At 44.1% G+C, this 21,797-nt stretch overlaps 1 protein-coding gene across 1 annotated transcript in view; it reads right to left on the bottom strand.

The window, feature by feature from the left end:
- Window positions 1-529: 529 nt before the first annotated feature.
- LOC307171189 (stonustoxin subunit beta-like) overlaps window positions 530-21,797 on the bottom strand; it is a 173,509-nt gene continuing 152,241 nt past the window's right edge. The window contains exons 6-7 of the mRNA XM_079892669.1: window positions 1,443-1,475; window positions 530-1,227 (exon numbers count right to left, since the gene is read on the bottom strand). Coding sequence (XP_079748795.1) covers window positions 692-1,227; window positions 1,443-1,475 — 569 coding nt within the window. The 3' untranslated portion in view covers window positions 530-691. The remainder of the gene's footprint in view (window positions 1,228-1,442; window positions 1,476-21,797) is intronic.

Here is a 21,797-nt window from a genome sequence, read left to right as displayed (position 1 = left end):
CAAACGGTCGAGGAGAAGTTTCTTTTATTTCCATGCTTGAGATCTTTATGACTTACAGTCTCTGACGCCCAGACATGTTTAGAGCGGAAAAATAAGTAATGGATAATGTAGAGCGAGGCGGTTGTTATAGCGAATACAACCCCAACAGGCTGATCGGGACCCCGACGCGAAGCAATCGTATTGCTTTCGCTAAAGAAAATAGTCTGCTCCGTCTCTACGTTTAGAATCCTGCGTCCATAGCAACGCTCTGTTTTTCATGGCAACAGTGTGTTATCCTTAGCAACAGTCTGTTATCAAGAAATAACACACCGCATTCTACATTAGAATTCAACCAAGCCATGTAATAACTGATAAATCAGTGCAAATATAATAATGTTGCAGCAACCTGGATTAAAATACGTTTAACAAATCCCACTTCTACATGATTTATAAATGATTGATGTGAATCTACAGTGAAACTAAATGAAGCTGATCTTCATCAACACAAACAGAGCTTGAGAAAAGCACAGATACACACCGTCACACACACTGATGTCTATATGAGTATTTATTACACAGTTATTCTGACATGATATTTCACTGACAGAAGTTCAGCTGTGTTATTAATGTAATGAAGAGAAAATAAGAGACTCTATAACATCTCACTGAACTGATTTATCATGAAGCTCAAAGCATTATGGGTAGAATCTCTCTACAGTCTATTCTCATACATCAACAGTTTCACTGATGATCTATAACCAAACCTAAACCCCGGATAGAGCGGTTCAGTGAATGTGGTCTTCACTGTGTGGATGAGGCTCATAGTGTCTCCGCTGACGCTGTAGAAGGACAGAGTTCCTGCACTGTGATCCACATACACTCCTACTCTACGACTGGACACTACAGGGAGAGGAGTCTGTTTGCTATTGTGTCTGAATCCGTAACCGGCGGAAGAGCAGTACAAACTCCAGGACTGATCATTATCTCCAAACCCACACTTATTACCCCCCTTCCTGCAGATGCTCTTATATGACACTGATATAAATACAACAACACCACTCCACTCAATCTCCCAGTAAGAGCGTCCTGTCACACTCTCTCTACACAACACCTGAGGCAAATCAAATCTGTCTGGATGATCAGGATACGACTGAAGCTCTGTGAGAGTGCAAGTAATCACTCTGTTCTCCTCAGACAGATGGAGGTGATTGTGCACTGTGTTCAGATCCAGAGTGAGCTGACGGGAATCTGATGGAGATAAAACACATCACAATCAGGAATTATGAATCTGATCTTTTAATGTATCTGAACTCTTCATGTTCAATATATCAGCAGTGTCTCAGTGCAGTGTAATCATCATTCACATGATCAACTCTAAAACTCTTCTGTCGTGTTTTCTTTCAGCTTCTCCAGGAAGAACATGAACACACTCAGTGAGTTTCTCTGCTTGTTCTCTGACTTACACTGAAGGAACTCGCACCTGGTCATGGAAACATCTGTGGAAATCAACAGACATGAAGAGTGTGATTATCAAGTCAAGAGAAAGTGATCCTGCATCCATTGCTAACACATGCAGAAATCCTCCAACACAGAAGATATTTAGAGATGTCTCTGCTGTTTACTGAGCCCAGATCCTGACACAACCACTGTTGAGGGTTTGATATTATTGACATGTCACCATATTTGATTTGGCTTCTGTAGACATGAACTGAGCACAAATCTGATCAGAGGGAATATGGTTAATCATATTAATCATATACAAAGTAATCATATTGTTTTATAAGACTTGGATTAAACCTCTACCTCCTTTTTATTCTTTTTTAAAGAGACATTAATTGATCAATACATGTCTAATGCTCAATCATTTTAATCATTCTACTGCTTATTATGAGCATTTCTGTGAATACATGAAAGCCACATTTTAGTTCTAATTATTAAAATCATAAAAATGCATCATTGATGTTTGGTTTTTAATGCTGATATCACAAAATCATATCTCTTAAATTCTTAAAAACATATTGTTATCAGATATTCATTACACTTTTGGTATCAATAGAATCAGCAGTATTTAAATGTGTGATTTTAACAGCAAATATCAAAAGTTTACTTCATATTCACAAATGCATTGTTGTCATCAATAGTGTCTACTTAAAGCAGCACTAGGTAACTTTTCAACCTTCATAATATATTTCCAAAACTCTTGTGATGGTACATCGACTTACAATAGGTTGAATGACATGCCTGCCATAGTCTGCACATGTCTGTATCGCTTTTACTCGTACTTTTAAACTTCGGGGTTCGGGTAGTAACACCCGCGCACAGAAAGAACTACAAAATTCGACTGCTTTACGGCATAGGCTACCTCACTTCTCCCAACACGTCCTCACATGCTGTTGGACTTGTAAGTATATTGCTTATAGTGTATATCACTCGGACAAGCTTTCACTCGTTGGTGTGAGCTAAAAAGCACCTGGCGTTCTTGTTGATGGATTAGTAAAGACATCTTCGGAGGCTAGCTCGATGTTCGATGTCCAACGATTTGAAACGCGTTGTGTTTATTACCTAATCGAACTCGTGTAACTGTCTGTCACACGTTTTACCGTCCACAGCATTACTTGATAGACAAAAACAGGACAAGAATGAGCATCAAACAGAAACAATCCGCTTACGGAATGTTCGAGGCGCACATACAATACAGACTGCCGAAAGTTAAACAGGGCGCGTGCAGCTCTTAAAGGGGACACACCTTATTTCCACTCGTTACAGCTTCCATCCGACTGAACAGGGGCCGGTATACAGGAGGGAGGGGATCAGGCCGTGAGTGAAGAGACTGCTCTGCGTGAGTGGTATTTACGACAGTAAAGTTAAGTACAAGTAGTCCACAGCGACTCTAGGGGTCGTTGTTTGACCAAAACGGAATTCCTACCTAGTGTGGCTTTAAAGTCACAGAGCTATGGGGATTTAATGTCAGATATACTGGTTTTAATTACTGGCTAAAAGCACGTTCAACTCGTTCAAGTATTTGCGATAAGACAAACTGACAACAGAGAATACGGTGAGTTGTGTTGTCTGTTTTATTGTTTTATTGTTTTTATTGTTTTATTTGGATCCCCATTAGCTCCCACTATGGTGGTCGCTAGTCTTCCTGGGGTCCACTTAAATCACAATACAAAAATACAAAATTCAATTAATCAATACATCAGTAAGATCTATAAAAACTATACGATTAGCTGCCATGACACACATTTAAAAGGACGGTACAAATTATGCAGTTATGCAAAAAGCAACATCTATTCAACAAGCAATTTAAACAATTTAAAACAAAACATACAAAAATAAAATAGGTAATACTTTCACTCCTGTAATCTCCGTTTTATTGTTTTCTTAACCCTCTGGGGTCTAAGGTGTTTTTGGGGTCCTTGAGATGTTCTGACATGCCCTGACATTTTTGCTTTTTTCAGTTGCTTATAAACATGTTAATAGAAAAAAAAAAAATTACACACTATTTAGCACAAACAGGGCTACCATGAAATGTGAGCAACAAGAATGTACATGTCTGCATTTTTGAGAGAATAATGTTTATGCATGGTTATTGAAAAAACTAAAAACTAAAGTTTCTGAAATAAGGCCATAAAACACATTCTAAATATGTGCCAATAAGACTTTTGTCTAAAAGATGTCATCGCCTAGTGTTTTTTCTTCAAAATAAAGTGAAAATCACCCTGCCTTATCATTCACATAACACAATACATTGATTTGAATTTTGCAAAGCACTTTCTGTTTGGAAAGGCCATATGCGGAGTGGGCGTCAACGGTCATGTATATGTAGTGGTTCACACCTGAGGAGACAATGGGGCCTGCATACGTAATTAGCCATTCATTCAGGTGAGTCACTGAGCCACAAGAATGCAAGAGCAACAGTTGGAAGCATCTCAATTCTTTTTTATTTTTCCACATATTGTGCTTGCAATTTGGCCTATAATATCCAAGGAAAACATGTCTAGTAATTGTGCAGTTAATTCTCATTCTGTATTTTCAGTTTTGGAATATTTATCCTCTCCCCAAATTTGTCAATAATAAAACACAATAAAAGTTATTTAAAGAAAAGGCTTATATTTACCTTTTAATAGTTTGTTTACATCTACCTTGTAAATATATTTTTTTATTAAAAAGGTTACAATTACAACAACAATTCAAGTGTAATCTTTCTTTGTAAAAACTAAAGTATACATTTTATCATACATATTTCAAAGTTAAGGATTTGATTGATTATTTGATAACTTTATTTTTGACAAAACATATTATATTTAACATAAGCAAATATTGGCAAACAAAAGCTTATTTGAGGTGGCAGATATTTTACAGTAAAAATGTATAATCTATCCAAAACTAATCAACGAAATGTTGTCTTTCATATGTCTGTAACATAGGTCTTTCATTTTTATTATAAGAAATATAAATGTTAATTTGCAGTTTAATACGTTGCTTATACAAATACATTTTATTTCAACATATTTTAGTCGATATTTACTGAGTGTAGCAATACAGTTTGCTAAAACCGAAACATTCATACACAAACAGAAACGCCTGACTGTAACGTTGTTTTATGAAATATTAGGGCATATAAATGTTAATTTTCAGTTTAAAACGTTGCTTATACAAATAGCCTACATTTTATTTCAACATATTTCTGTCGATTTTTACTCAACTCAGTATAGCAATACAGTTTGCTAAAACATCATCATTCATTCACACAGAGACGCAATTTAAATTTAAACTGTCTTTTTGCGAGCTGTGATAAACAGCGCGCATCTCTGCGGCTGCCGTTCATTCATTCACAGAAACGCGATTAACTTGAGAAGGAAAAAAAACTTACTACATATTCGGATCCTCTCTCCTGCAATACCCGCACTCTGAGGTAGATTTTCCATTATTAATATTTCTCACAGCGCTGCCAGATGGTGTAAACACGTAGGCTACAATGATCTGAATAAACTTGTGTTTTCTCGAGCTGATATGGGGGCGTTCACAGGTTTGCTTGGATTGCCTCAGTAGTTTGCGTTTGAATAGCACGCGCTCTCCGTGGGCGGAGTCACATTACCTTTGAATTAGCTCTAATGAGCTCGACTGGGATCGCTCTCTTTTAATACAGATTTCACAAGATGAGAATATTTGTTTTTTATATAAATTACCTCATTTAAAAGCATAAAATTTAAGCTTCATGCCTGTGTATCTGTATGCCTGTTTGACTGAGTATTCGCTGAGTTACAGTTCATTTTCGGACGCGTTTCAGAATGGACTACACTGACAGACAGAAGGCAGAACTCGCATCACGTTTATTTTTCTTTATTTGGCAAAAAGCACAACACTTTGTTTTTATTTTGAGTATACACAAAAATAATACACATTTAACAGAATCGATTGATGTATGAAACTTGTTTTGTAAAATCAAAGTCAAAAGAGTATTTTGGGTCTCAATTCAACTCATAAGGAAAAAAGCGAGCAGATCACGCCGGCGTAATCTCCGACCTCTGAGGGTTAAAAGAAAATTGACTTTTGATTTCCCTGACGCTGGATGGAAGTGAGTTCCACTCTACAGACCCTCTGTATACAATAGTTTTCTTCATAAAATTACATCTTGGACTAGGAGTAATCATTATCTTGTTGCTGACTGAGCGTGTCACATGCTCATGACCATATCCACTAAACAATATTTTTTCTTTTATAAAGTTATATGCTTCATTAGCCATGACCTTATGCATGAATAACAGATGATTATATTTCACTTTTGCCTCTACAGTTAACCAAGATAATTTAATATGCATCTCACGCACACTAGCACGAAAAGAACAGTGCAGAGCTACTCTGGCTGCTCTATTCTGTGCAATTTGTAGTTTTCTTAGATGTTTTTGGGCCGCACTAGTCCAAACTACTGGACAGTAATATAAGTGAGACAGAACAAGACTTTGGACGACATTTTTCAATGTAGCAGTTGGACAATATACAGAGCATTTTCGGGACATAGCAATACCCCTGCCCATCTTACTGACAATGTGGTCAATCTGGTCTGACCAAGATAATAAATGATCTAGTCCAGGGTGTCTACAGATATAAACAAGTTAAATTTAAGACTTTTTGAAACCTTTTTAATGCCACTTTGAATGAAATTTAAGACCAAACCTGTGATGGAAATACACATTATATTACATGCGTATATGTAATATTTAACCTAAGTAATTGAAATAATTTAATATTCACTACTTGTTTATTCACCTAAAATCAATGTAACATTTGCAATTGTGAGAATATTCAGCAAAATTGCTCCCGTCATGTTATGTTACTTAAAGGGTTAGTTCGCCCATTTAAGACATGAAGTTGTATGCAATCCTTACCAGCACTATAGTGCATACACACTGACCCACTCTGTGGTCACCTCCCTGGTCAGAGTTCTGGCCGCTCGAAGTTTTTCAAGAAAGTATTCCCGGTTAGTTTCCGGGGCCTCAAAACTGTGCGTTTTTACGTGAAAAAATTATATGCGTTTCAAAGCTTGATTAATTTACATCACAAAAAACACTCCGGGCAAAATTCATACCTCAGTTTTAATCGGCACTATTTTCTTTCCATTTCTATCAATCCGCGCTGCTGTCAACGTCAACAGTGCGCACGTTCCGATCAAATTGTACCTATATCCCTATAAACTGTTTTTATATTAGACCTCTTTTCACGTGATTTCTACTGGAGTCTAAACATCAGCTTGTTTACCGTACAGTTCAGACATGTAATTATAAAGTTAGTAAATAGAGCTTACCTGTGGTACTGGTACAGCAAAACTCTTTAAAATCTTTTTTTTTATTTTTCCTCCTTGGTTGGGGATGTAATCGTCTTCGCTGAAGTGAGCACTGCACACACGAAAATCCTTTATTTTGGATATTTTAGCTCCCGCAGAGTAGCCGATGGCAACCAGCCAAAGCTGTCTAAGCTATATCCGAAACAGGAAAACGATGTAATCTGAACGGTGATCCCGGCACATTCTTGTGGTCACAACCTGGGAATTTACAAGTTCGCACCATTGTTAATTTTGTACTTTTTACATCGTTGTCATTCGATTGTGTAAACACTATGGAACAGCTGATCGGAACGTGCGCACTGTTGACGTTGACAGCAGCGTGGATTGATAGAAATGGAAAAAAAATAGTGCCGATTAAAACTGAGGTATGAATTTTGCCCGGAGTGTTTTTTGTGATGTAAATTAATCAAGCTTTGAAACGCATATCATTTTTTCACGTAATAACGCACAGTTTTGAGGCCCCGGAAACTAACCGGGAATACTGTCTTGAAAAACTTCGAGCGGCCAGAACTCTGACCAGGGAGGTGACCACAGAGTGGGTCAGTGTGTATGCACTATAGTGCTGGTAAGGATTGCATACAACTTCATGTCTTAAATGGGCGAACTAACCCTTTAACTATATCACATGTTATAAATAAAAAACTCAACATTTTGAATTTTTACCTCAGTATGTTTCTTCTGGGAGTTTTTTTGTGTTTGCCGTTATGCTCATTTGTTTTGATTTCTTCCTATAAAATCTATCACAGAGACAAGCAGTGCGAGCCTCAACAGCGTTACCAAAAAAAGCCTACATTATCATTATCAATAGCTGTTTATTAGGGGTGTAACGGTTCACAAAATTCACGGTTCGGTTCGATACGATACAGTTGTGTCACGGTTCGGTACGGTACGGTACGTTTTTGATACAGCAAAAAGAAAGAAATGCCAGAGAAATTTCCTTGATTTAATTTTTTTTATTCTTTTTTTTATTAAAACTAACATCATAAATATTGTTTTTTACTTTGATTTTTTTTTTTTACTTTGAGCAATTCTAGAGGAGCATATAAAACAAAACAGCTCCTTGGAAAAAATAAAATGTAATATTGTAGTAGCTATAAACAAAGGTTTATTTTAGTTCAGATTAACATTTGAGGGCAGCAATTGTATTCATAATGTCAAAATAAAACCGACGTAATGTTACTTGAAGGCATTATAGCCTACTATTCCTGCCAAACTTCCATGGTTGCAGTTAGTGTTACTACAGTAAATCCATGGTGAATGTTGCTGATCTGTGGACTCTGGCAGTTCATTCACGGCACAATGTTTCTTCCTGGTTTCCACGCGCTGTTTGATCTGTTAATAACGGAGACATGTGAATGTTTCTCACTAGATCTCGCAGTGATGTTATTACTTAAGTGGCGAATTCAAATGATTTCTTTACTGGATCTCTCTGGAGCGCTGTGTAGTAACAGTGACTACGTTTACATGCAGCCAATATCCGGGTTATGGTCGGGTTAAGGTCACTATTCGAGTTTCTGAAACATTCGGAATAACCCGTTTACATGCGTGAGCAGAGAGAGTTACTCCTGTTTACATGGAATTTGTAATCAATTGGTAATGTCCCGATGTAAACGGCGACGCACGGTTAGCGTCTGGACGTACGGACAACCTTAAGACGCAATTAACGAGCAGTTTCGTTCCGCTTGCATTACGTTTGCATGTGGAAAATGTGACTTATAGGTTTTGAAAGCTGAGTCGCAGCTACTTTAAGTATTCTTCCTTCCAAATTATCTATACCTGCAGATGTGTCAATAGAAAGACCCTGTAGCAGCTTCTCTACGGCATCCTGAGTTACAGTATTGAATTGGAAATGACAGTTTTTGCCCCCCTGCATTATGTTATCAACCAATTTCCGGCATGCGTAACTGTCAGTTTTGTTCATGTCAGATCTTAAATTATCCACTTTTCTTGTAAAAAAATTGTTAAAATAATTTGCAATATCATGTGGCTTCGTAATGAACTGCCCCTCACATTCAACAAATTTTGGCCTTGACCTTCCCCCTTCTTGGTACTGACCAATCCTCTGGACCCGCTCCATCTCAATCTTGGTACAATCAAGCTCAAAATTACTAGAGAACATTTGTTGAACTTTAAGCTCCAATTCATTCCATTTTTCTCCTCCAACATCAGATATCCCATCAATGATGATATTTTTCCTTTTATGTTGGTTATCAATGTAATCCAACTTTGTGAGCAATTCATCAATGTCCTGTTTTGACTTCATAATATCGCTTTCAAAGGATTTTATTTTAGCTTCAATTTCCTTATGCCCTGACGTCTCCTCCTCCATTTTATTTTGTGTAAACTCCAAACTTGTCTTCAGCTCCTGGACGTCTTTTATAACGCCATCCAGCCTCTTATTAGTTCCATCTATCATCACTTGAATGAAACCTTTGAAGTTCTCTTGCTGCAGGTTTAGCATTTCCTTGTAGAATTCTTTTTGCTGCTCCAACAATTGTGTGACCATGGCCATGGTAACAGCAGTTCCCTTTCGTCAGCAGGGAACTCCGACGCCTCGTCGGGGGAGTTCCCCTGACGAATTGGGATCACGCTAGGGAGCCAATTGCCTTCGAGAGAGTTAACAACGAGCCAATGAAAGAGAAACTGAATTGGCATGCAATATTTGCATTCCGCGGCCCGCCTACCAGCGCGGGTATAAAAGGCGGAAGTAAACATTGCGCAATGCTTATCGCCTCGGAGCCGAACAGGATTGCTTTGTGTGCTGCTGTTTCCGCCTGAGAAGTTTCATTAAGTTCAACGAGTCTCTCTTCAGGAAGAGTCCTCTTTGGTGCCGGTGTTACAACCTCTTCAGTGATCGCCGCTTTCTACCAGCAGTGCTTATAAAAAAAAAAAAGCTGTTTTCACGGCTGGTATTGAGTGCCCACACGGGCTTGCAGTTTCCTCGTGTGTGGCCGCGGTGGGTCCCTGTGTGCTTCGGCACTTGAAAGAGAGGTTCTCTCTCTTTTCTGAAAGAGCTTTTACGGGCGACCTGCGCCTTTGTCTACGTGACAAAGATGTCATCTCGCCCGTGCGTTTCTGGATGCGGTAGACTTCTGTCGCAGGGTGATGGTCACAATTACTGTGTCTCGTGTTTGGGCTTAGCACACGCAGAGGCAGCATTTGTGAACGAGTCATGTTCTCATTGTGGGAACATGACTCTGGCGGCGCTCCGCTCGAGACTTAAAATCCTTCAGCAGAAAATTGCTGAGGGTGTCCCTTCAGTCTACACCCGTTCTAGTTCGTCTGCTGGTTCAGTCCAGCGGGCGGCTACTTCGGCTGTAGCTGTTGGTGAGCGTATGAGGGTTACAGTGCGGAATATCTCGCCAGGTGAAAGATCCTCATGAGATTCCCACTCCTCAGTAGCGCCGTTGCCATCAGTGCCCCCTTTGGAGCCGCTGGTGCCGCCCCGTGCGGTTCCGGTAGTCTCCTTCGGGGCGCCACCTGACGATGCGATGTCTATCGCTGCATCGGAGGGAGAGCGGTCATCCTCAGGTGACGACTCGGCGGGTCTACCCCCTTCGGGTGTGGTGGCTGCGGCCGAGCCGGATCCTGAGTTGGCCGCTATGCTTGCCCGGGCGGCCGCGAATGTCGGGCTCGTGTGGAACCCTCCACCGTGTCCCGAACCTTCGCGGCTTGATGATTGGTGTATCGGGGCGGCCCGCGCTGGTTCTCAGCGTCCCGCTCCGGTCCCATTCTTCCCGGAAGTGCATGAGGAGTTGACGAAGTCATGGACGGCACCCCTCACTGCCAGACATAGACCTTCTCATTCCTCCTCCCTCACCACCCTGGATGGTGGGGCGGTTAAGGGATACGAGGGAATCCCCCCAGTGGAGCGGTCAGTAGCGATGCAGTTGTGTCCGAAGACCGCTTCCACTTGGCGGGGTGCCCCTTCACTCCCCTCCCGCGCCTGTAGGTTCTCCTCCGGTCTGACCGAGAAGGCTTACACGGCGTGTGGAGAAGCCGCTTCCGCCCTGCATGCCATGGCGTTGCTTCAGGTCCACCAGGCCAAAGCGCTTCATGACATGCAGTAGGGTGGTCCCGACCCAGGGGTGCTGCAGGAGCTGCGTGTGGCGACGGACTTCGCCCTCCGGGCGACGAAAGTCACCGCACGTTCTCTGGGACGGGCGATGTCCACTTTGGTGGTCCAGGAGCGCCACCTTTGGCTTACCCTCGCGGATATGCGAGATTCAGAAAGAGCTAGATTTCTGAATGCTCCCATATCCCGAGGGGGCCTTTTCGGCGACACGGTGGGGGACTTCGCCCAAGAGTTCTCCACCGCCCAGAAGCAGTCTGAGGTGCTTCGGCATGTCCTGCCCAGGAAGCGGACTGCTGCTGGTCCGTCTTCTGCGGCCGAGGAACCTCAGACTGCTCGTCGCCGAGGGCGCCCTCCTGCGGCCCCCTCTGCTCCTCCTCCTGGGCAGCAGTCTAAACCCAGGAGGCGGGGTGCCGGTCGCAAGAGGGCTCCCCCGCCCGCTCAGCCGTCTTCGACCCCCAAGAAGAACACCAGAGGGAAGAAGCATTCCTGAGACGGGCGACCCGGAGGACCGAACAGCTGCTCTTCAGGAGGGGGCCTCTGCTCCTCTCCTTCCCCCGGGGGAGGGCCGGGTGGAGAATCCTGTGTTCGTTTTTTCTGTTCCGCCGCCGACCAGCTGGTTGGTGGTACCCAAAACTTCATTAAAAGAGCAGTTTCTTCCTCCTCTGGGTCATTCACGGTTGGGTCTGCTGAACAAGCAGTCTCTCCCGATAGAGAGTGGGACGGCAGTGTGCGCCACCCTCGGGTCTCGCCACTCTCAGTCCCCTCTCCCCAGCTCTCAGATAGCAGTGGCGCCACCTCGGTCACGCCACTCCTGTCTGCCGCTGGGCGGGAAGGTGTCGAGGCCAGCAGCCGCCCTCGGGGCCCGCTTCTTGTCTCCTCCCCTTCTCTCGCCAGGCGACAGCCCGCAGCAGAACACTTTCGGGTCTTCTCTGCCGTCTGTCCCTCGGTGGAAGCAGGTAGGTGTTGTTCAAGTACACACTCAGACCCCGCTCTCGGCCGCTACAATGCCACCGGACCCGTGTCCCTGCCTTCTGCCTCGCTGCCCCTCCGCGGGTACGCCGGCGGTCCAGGTGGGCTCGTTGCGGCAGTTTCTCAGAGCCTGGCTAGCGCTCCCGAGACCGTCGCACTGGCTCATTCGCACCATCCGGCTCGGCTATGCAATTCAGTTTGCACGCCGGCCTCCCAAGTTCAGGGGCATCCACTTCACCCGTGTGCGTCCAGTGGATGCTCCGGTCTTGCGGAAAGAGATCGACGCCCTGCTGGCGAAGGACGCGATCGAGCCGGTCCCTCCAGCCGATATGAGGTCAGGGTTTTACAGCCCTTACTTCATTGAACCAAGAAAGGCGGTGGGTTACGGCCAATCCTGGACCTGCGAGTATTGAATCGGGCCCTGCACAAGCTCCTGTTCAAGATGCTCACGCAGAAACGCATTTTCGAGTGCATCCGTCCCCAGGATTGGTTTGCAGCGATCGACCTGAAGGACGCGTACTTTCATGTCTCGATTCTTCCCCGACACAGACCATTTCTTCGGTTTGCTTTCGAGGGTCGAGCATATCAGTACAAGGTCCTACCCTTCGGGCTGGCCCTGTCGCCCCGTGTCTTCACGAAAGTCGCGGAGGCGGCCATTGTTCCCATGAGAGAACAAGGCGTTCGCATTCTCAACTATCTCGACGACTGGCTCATTCTGGCGCACTCGCGGGATGTGTTGTGCGATCACAGGGACATGGTGCTCCGGCACCTCAGTCAGTTGGGGCTTCGGGTCAACTGGGACAAGAGCAAACTCTCCCCTGTGCAGAGGATCTCTTATCTCGGTATGGAACTGGACTCGGTCGCCCAGACTGCGCGCCTCACGGAGGAACGCGTCCAGTCAGTGCTCAACTGCCTCAAGTTTTTTCGAGGCAAGTCAGCGGTCCCAATGAAACAGTTTCAGAGGCTCCTGGGGCATATGGCAGCCGCAGCCGCAGCCGCAGTAACGCCGCTCGGCCTGTTGCATATGAGACCGCTCCAGCACTGGCTTTGCGATCGAGTCCCGAGGTGGGCGTGGCAGAGCGGCAAGTTCCGGGTCAAAGTCACCCCGCGCTGTCACCAAAACTTCACCCCTTGGGTGGATCCTGGGTTTCTACGGACCGGAGTGCCCCTAGTCCAGGTTTCCAGGCATGCTGTGGTTTTCACAGATGCTTCTGCCAAGGGCTGGGGGGCCACGTACAAAGGGCATGCAGTCTCGGGTCTGTGGACGGCGCCCCAGCTGCATTGGCACATCAACTGCCTAGAGTTGCAAGCAGTACGTCTAGCTTTGTGCCACCTCAAGGGGTTTCTCAGACACAAACACGTACTGGTCCGTACGGACAGCACTGCGACCGTTGCGTACATCAACCGACAAGGTGGTCTACGCTCCCGTTGTATGTCGCGACTCGCCTCCCACCTCCTCCTGTGGAGTCAGAAGCATCTGAGGTCGCTTCGTGCCGTTCATGTCCCAGGGGAGTTCAATGCTGTGGCCGACGAGCTTTCACGTCTGCCTCCCCTTCCGGGAGAATGGCGACTCCATCCCCAGGTGGTCCAGCTGATCTGGCGAATCTTCGGAGCCGCACAGGTAGACCTGTTTGCCTCTCCGGACACGACCCATTGCCAGTGGTATTACTCCCTGACCGAAGGAACTCTCGGCACGGATGCCCTGGCACACAGCTGGCCCCGGGACTTACGCAAATATGCGTTCCCCCCAGTGAGCCTTCTTGCACAGACACTGTGCAAGGTCAGGGAGGACGGGGAGCAGGTCCTTTTGGTAGCCCCGTATTGGCCAACCCGGACTTGGTTCCCAGAACTCATGCTCCTCGCGACAGCCCCTCCTTGGCCAATTCCTCTGAGGAACGACCTTCTTTCTCAGAGACGGGGCACTCTATGGCACCCGCGTCCAGACCTCTGTAAACTCCATGTCTGGTCCCTGGACGGGACGCGGAGGTTCTAGATGGCCTGCCACAGGCAGTGGTAGATACCATCTCTTCAGCTAGAGCCCCCTCTACGAGGCGCCTCTACGCTCTGAAGTGGAACCTGTTCGTCGACTGGTGTTCTTCCCACGGGGAGAACCCACGAACTTGCCCGATCGGAGTCGTGCTCTCCTTCCTACAACAGGGGTTGGAGCAAAGGCTGTCTAGCCGCAATAGCCGCACATCACGATGTAGTTGAAGGTAAGTCCGTGGGGAAGCACGACCTGGTCATCAGATTCCTCAAGGGTGCTAGGAGGTTAAATCCACCTCGCGACCTGCACCCTGTACCCTCTTGGGACTTAACTTTAGTGCTTAAAGCGCTCCAAAGTCCTCCTTTTGAGCCTTTGCTGACAGTGGAGCTTAATATCCTGTCCATTAAGACAGCACTCCTGTTGGCATTGGCTTCTTTCAAGAGGGTGGGGGATCTGCAGGCTTTTTCGGTCGACGAATCGTGCCTAGAGTTCGGGCCCGGCCTTTCTCATGTTGTGTTGAGACCCCGGCTCGGATATGTGCCCAAGGTTCCTACCACTCCCTTCGCAGACCAGGTAGTGAACCTGCAAGCGCTGCCCCAGGAGGAGGCAGACCCAGCCCTAGCTTTTCTCTGTTCCGTCCGTGCCCTGCGAGTTTATGTAGACAGAACGCAAAGCTTTAGGACCTCAGATCAGCTCTTTGTTTGTTACGGAGGCCAGCAGAAGGGGAAGGCTGTCTCCAAGCAGAGGTTAGCCCACTGGCTAGTGGATGCTATCACCAGGGCTTATGAGTCCCAGGGTGAGCCCTGCCCACCCAGGTTGCGGGCTCACTCCACTAGGAGTGTGGCCGCTTCTTGGGCTCTGGCACAAGGCACCTCGCTAACGGACATTTGTAGAGCTGCGGGCTGGGCGACGCCGAACACGTTCGCTAGGTTTTATAGCCTACGTGTGGAACCTGTTTCCTCCCGAGTACTTGCTACGGCCAGTAATTAGAGGGAATAGGTGTGTCGGATTGCGACGCCATTCCGTGAGCGGATACGTGCGTCTTTTTGCTCCGTTGGTTACCCAACAAACGGCTAACCTCGTGAGTTCCTCCATCACCCCCTCCGGTGCCAGGCGTTGCGGACCGTCTGGCTCCAGGTCTGCTACCTTCAGTAAGGAGTTGCTAGTAGACTGGGTGTTTTTCCAGTTGTCCCTGCGGTGACCATGATTGCCACGTGCACTTCAGCCGTGTCTTCCCCTTGACAGACACATTCTGTCGTCCCTGTTGAGTACGCTCCTCACTCCCCTGGACTAGGACTACCTTCAAGGACTGCCATATGCTTCACTACTATTCTGTGTTTTGAGTTAGATCTGTTTCGAATGCGCATGCGTCGCGTCTGAACGCGTTGTTGTCTTTGGAGCTCGATTGATTTATAATTCTTGATTTCTCTCTAAACTCATTTACAACGAACATTTTCTACTTTTCCTCACCTCATAGTTACAACGCGGACTGTTGAGCAGACGTGTCTCAAGCCTAGTGATCCAACGCTGGATACTCTTATAGGTTACGTCCGTGGATCACGGCTGAACGCGTCTTCTCCGCACTCATTTACAAACAAACATTTTTTTTGCCTATCGTGCGTCTACTCTACACCCGTACCACTAAAAAGACGGATTATATCCAAGACTTCAGCCATAAATTAGTATTAATATTGATAGCATCACTGGTAGCGTCGTTGCTAACTTAACGTACTGTCCATCTGTTAAAATGGCGAATATATTAGATGTAAGTAGTCTACCTTTTGGTGCAGGTGAAGACACATTTGAGCTGCACGCGGTGCAGTCTGAGCTGGAAGCTGTTGAGAAACAGATCCACGACCTTTTAGTGAGACAGGCCGAGCTGATAGACCGGCGTTTGGCTCTTGAAACATCACGCGCGGATGCACACAAATCAGAGATTAACGTTACTAACCCGCTGACTCCGACCTCGTCTACTCCGTGCGTTTCTCAACATCGGCGAGCGTCGAGGTCGCGATCAGCCATGGTCTCGTTCACTCCGGCTCCAACATGCCACCACGAAGCCTGGATATTTCCGCAGCGGAAGACGCGAGTCAGGCCTAGACCAAGAAAACTCTCTCCGACCCTCCCGGTTTTCGAGATATCCACACAAAACCGCTTCTCCCCTCTTCGCGAAACAGAACGCGATGCTGTGATCATTGGCGATTCCATCGTTCGACACGTACACGCTACGTTAAATAAAAGTAAGGTGCATAGTCACTGCTTTCCTGGTGCTCGTGTTTCTGAAATCGCCGCTCGCGTTCCCGAGATTCTGAACGATAACGAGCACGTCGGAACTGTGGTCTTGCACGCGGGAGTGAACGACATCAGGCTGCGCCAGACGGAAGTTCTGAAGAAAGACTTCAGGAATCTGATCGATACGGTACGCAGCACATCGCCTGATATAACGATCATTGTGTCAGGACCGCTTCCCACGTACCGTCTAGGTCATGAAAAGTTTAGTAGATTATTCGCGCTAAACGAATGGTTAATGTCATGGTGCAATGAGCAGAAACTACTCTTTGTAAATAATTGGAATCTGTTTTGGGAGCGTCCTAGGCTTTACCGTGCTGATGGCTTACACCCAAGCAGATTCGGATCGGATCTTCTGTCAGATAACATCTCCAAAATGTTAAATACCTTTTGACTAGTAACCAAAAGTCCAAATCATAGTCTCTGCTGCACCAATTTAACTGATATAAATAGTGTAGAACATTGCATAGAAACTGTGTCTATTCCCCGTTTAGTGAGATTAAATAATAAATCTACTGCAGGATCTAGAAAAAATCTAATTGTTATTAAACCAGAAAATGTTGCTATTAGTAATCAAAAACAATTTCTAAAGCTAGGTCTTCTAAACATTAGATCACTCACACCTAAGGCAGTTATTGTAAATGAAATAGTCACAGATAATAGCTTCGATGTACTTTGCCTTACTGAAACCTGGCTTAAACCAAATGATTATTTCGGTCTAAATGAGTCTACTCCATCAGGATACTCCTATAAGCACGAGCCCCGTCTGATTGGTCGTGGCGGCGGTGTTGCAACAATCTATATAGATATTCTTAATGTTACTCAGAAAACGGGCTATAAGTTTATTTCGTTTGAAGTACTTGTACTAAATGTTACGCTCTTAGATGCTAGAAAAACATCCCTATTATCTCTAGCCTTGGCTACCGTATATAGACCGCCTGGGCCTTACGCTGATTTCCTAAAAGAGTTTGCAGATTTTCTCTCAGACCTATTAGTTAATTTCGATAAAGCATTAATTGTTGGAGACTTTAATATCCACGTAGATAATTCAAATGATGCGCTAGGGGCTGCGTTTACAGATTTATTAAACTCCTTTGGGGTCAAGCAAAACGTTACCGGACCAACTCATCGTTTTAATCATACACTCGATTTAATTATATCACATGGAACCGATCCAACCGATATAGATATCATTCCACAAAGTGACGATGTCACTGACCATTACATGGTAACTTGCATATTACGTACTCCTGTAATATGTCATGCTGCGCCGCGTTATCGATTAGGCAGAACAATCCTTCCATCCACCATAGATAATTTTTCAAATAGCTTATCTGATCTGTCTCAGCTGCTCAGTGAACCTAAACAAACAGATGAACTTGAGGAATTAACTAGCACTATGAGCACCATTCTCTCTGGATCATTGGATATTGTTGCACCCATTAGATTAAGAAAGGTTAGAGAGAAAAGTAAAGCACCATGGTACAACAATACTACGCATGTTCTAAAGAGAGAAACCCGTAATTTAGAGCGTAAATGGAAAAAAAATAACTTAGAGGTCTTTAGAATCGCATGGAAAGACAGTATGTCACGTTACAAAAAGGCCCTAAAAGAGGCCAGGGCTGAGCATCTCCGCAAACTAATAGAAAACAACCAGAACAATCCTAGGTTCTTATTTAACACTGTGGCTAGACTAACAAATAAACAGATGTCTCCTGAACAAAATATTCCGTTACAGTTTAGTAGTAATGATTTCATGAAGTTCTTCACTGAGAAAATAGAAAACATCAGAACCACAATTGTAAACGTTCAATCCTCAATTGCGTCTTATAATTCAGCCTCAATTATCACCCCGCAAGAACAATTACAATGCTTTACAACTATAGAACAAAAAGAGTTAAATAAACTTATCACTTCATCTAAAACAACAACATGTTTACTAGATCCTATACCAACTAAACTTTTGAAAGAAGTGTTACCTATAGTGGAGGAGCCTCTCCTCAATATTATTAACTCGTCTTTATCTTTAGGTTATGTTCCAAGAACATTTAAACTGGCAGTTATAAAACCTCTCATTAAGAAACCACAATTAGATCCACATAATCTAGCAAATTATAGACCCATTTCAAATCTACCTTTTATGTCTAAAATACTAGAAAAAGCTGTGTCCGCTCAACTGGGCTCTTTCTTGCAAGAAAAGTTTCAGTCTGGATTCAGGCCGCATCATAGCACTGAAACTGCGCTTGTTAAAATTACAAATGATTTACTTTTAGCTTCTGACCAAGGCTGTATCTCAATACTAGTTTTACTTGATCTTAGTGCTGTGTTCGATACTATAGATCATACAATACTCTTAGATCGACTACAAAATTATACTGGTGTTCAAGGACAAGCATTAAGCTGGTTTAGATCGTATTTATCTGACCGCTACCATTTTGTTTATTTAAATGGAAAAAAATCGATCATAACTCCAGTAAACTATGGAGTGCCGCAGGGATCTGTGTTAGGCCCTCTATTATTCTCAATATATATGCTGCCACTTGGAAATATTATAAGGAAACATGGAATTAGTTTCCATTGTTATGCTGATGACACTCAAATCTATATTTCATCACGGCCAGATGAAAACGCTAAATTATCCAAATTGACAGAGTGTGTTAAAGATATAAAAGATTGGATGACGCGCAATTTTCTTTTATTAAATCCAGACAAGACAGAGGTACTAATCATCGGTTCAAAAAACCACCCACAAAACCTCTTACAATACAACTTTAACATCGTAGGATGTCCTGTTACTTCATCCTCTACAGTAAAAGACCTGGGTGTTATATTAGACTGCAACCTGTCTTTTGAAAATCATATTTCATATGTTACAAGAACAGCCTTTTTCCACCTTAGAAACATTGCTAAGCTACGTAATATGCTATCTGTTTCTGATGCAGAAAAGTTAGTTCATGCATTCATGACCTCGAGACTAGATTACTGTAATGCTTTATTGGCTGGTTGTCCTGCATCCTTAATAAACAAGCTACAGTTAGTCCAAAATGCCGCCGCTAGAGTTCTAACTAGATCAAGAAAATATGATCATATAACACCAATTTTATCATCACTACATTGGCTACCTATAAAGTTCCGTATTAATTACAAGGTATTGCTACTGACTTATAAAGCCCTAAACGGCTTAGCTCCAGTCTATTTAACCGATCTTCTATCGCCCTATAATCCATTGCGCTCTTTAAGGTCAGTAAATTCGAGGCTTTTGGTCATACCTAGGATATCCAGATCCACCAAAGGAGGGAGAGCATTTTCACATTTAGCTCCAAAACTCTGGAATAGCCTTCCTGATACTGTTCGTTGCTCAGACTCGCTCTCCCAGTTTAAAACTAGATTAAAGACGCATCTCTTCAGCCAGGCATTCATATAATACTTTTAATCTTACAGTTAAATCCGACCTCTAGTTCATAAACGCCAGAGGAGAACTGGCCCCCGACTGAGCCCGGGTTCTCCCAAGGTTTTTTTTTCTCCATTAGGTCACCTGATGGAGTTTTTCGGTTCCTTGCCACTGTTGCCTTTGGCTTGCTCAGTTGGGGATATTTGGGAATATTTAATTTAATTAATCAATCAACGATACTATTGATCAGCATGACCAAACGTGGACGTTCCACTAGAAACAAACATTGATGTATTGTTTTATTACTGTGAAGCTGCTTTGATACAACCTATGTTGTGAAAAGCGCTATATAAATAAACTTGACTTGACTTGACTACCCTACGTGGTTAGTACATGTGTGTATTTGAGGGCCTCCCTCTAGGCTGCCTCAACTTCCGCAGCGTTCCCCCCCATTATTATTTTCCTTGGGGACGGGCACGCTTTCCCAGTGTTATCCATATCCACTGATTGGGTCTTGCGGAACAGCAGTGTGATTCCCTAGCTAGCTCCCGCAAAATTTCTGGAAACTGCTGCAGGGTAGCTTAGCTGGGCGCTGGAAGGGGCCAGCACCATGGCGTTTTGGTAGGGATCCCAATTCGTCAGGGGAACTCCCCCGACGAGGCGTCGGAGTTCCCTGCTGACGAAAGGGAACGTCTCGGTTACGTATGGTAACCCTCGTTCCCTGAGCCCAGGGAACGGAGACGCCTCGTCCCGTCGCCATTTTGCTGTACCTTTGCGGGGGACTGGACACTGTTCGGCTCCTCAGCGAAAAGCATTGCGCAATGTTTACTTCCGCCTTTTATACCCGCGCTGGTAGGCGGGCCACGGAATGCAAATATTGCATGCCAATTCAGTTTCTCTTTCATTGGCTCGTTGTTAACTCTCTCGAAGGCAATTGGCTCCCTAGCGTGATCCCAATTCGTCAGGGGAACTCCCCCGACTAGGCGTCTCCGTTCCCTGGACTCAGGGAACGAGGGTTACCATACGTAACCGAGACGATTCATCCTCACATGATGTATTTTTCTTGGGAGGCATGATATTCTTACCACGATGTACCCCAATGATGGTTTAACACTGATACTGTCCTTACCCCAATTTCCCAATAGTGGATGATACAGGACGGCGATGATAGAATGTATTTATGCTCTTAGTCCTGTTGAGGCCTGATGGCCCAGAGGCCTCTTGACTTTGTTTGCAGCAAAAAGTCCTATCAATAATGATGCAATCCACAAATTGACAAAGGAGAAGCTGCCCAAGTAAAGTTTGAATCAAAAAGTAGTTCACTTTCAAATTTAACTGAGGGATTACAAAGATATTTGATGGATTCTGAACAAGGTCACAGTCAGCTCAGCTCAGCAATCACCACGTGACTCTATTAAAGTAATATTAATATTGCTGTCATGATGTGGTGAACTAATTCATACAGTATATTAAGCTTTAATCTGCTAAAATATTGAATCTGTTCTCATCTTTCTCATTTTATCATTGAACAGCCTGGTCCCATTGTTAATACGTAGATATTAATACGTAATTTTCAGAGACATTTGTACATTTGGATAGATGCTAAAATGTATAATGTGGATGTATCTGCAACATTTAGACGTAGCATTATTATGTTTTTACAGCTACAGAACGTCACATATTTACAAATCTTTCATAGCATAAAGATATATGTATAATTTTCCTTTTACCTAAACACACACCTTTTGTACAGAATTGAAACACAATAAAACATAATGAACAGAGATGTGGCGGAATTTGGAAAATTACTATTTTAGAAACAATATAGCATTAAAAAGATGTTTTGAGACTTCCGGTTATGGCGGCCATGTAGGAAGACGTGTTTTTTTGCTGCTCCGCTGCTAAGTTCGCAAAAAAGCTCTCCTGCTCATTTACAGTCTCAAATAGAAGAAGATTTTGAGGTGTGATGCCTAGCTCGGTAAAGTCACAAAAGGGGAAAGGTGGGACAACCAGACAGCCGAGCCTGTTTGACTGTAATCTTCGTGACGAAACATCCAAGGCTAACCAGGCCATGACTACACAAACTGACAATGAAAATGAACCAGCAGGCACCAAAGCTGATCAAATACTGGCAAAATTAGGCTCAATGGAAACAGGGTTCACCTCTAGGCTTGATAGCTTGGCAGCAACTCTACAAGATGTGAAAAAGGAGATTAGTGATTGCAGTGAACGCATGTCCCATGCGGAGGAGCGTATTTCCACC

The sequence above is a fragment of the Squalius cephalus genome, assembly GCF_949319135.1.
Source record: "Squalius cephalus genome assembly, chromosome: 14".
NCBI classification, from domain to species: Eukaryota; Metazoa; Chordata; class Actinopteri; order Cypriniformes; family Leuciscidae; genus Squalius; species Squalius cephalus.
The sequence above is the reverse complement of the archived record's forward strand: the minus strand, read 5'-3'. Positions and strand labels throughout refer to the sequence as shown.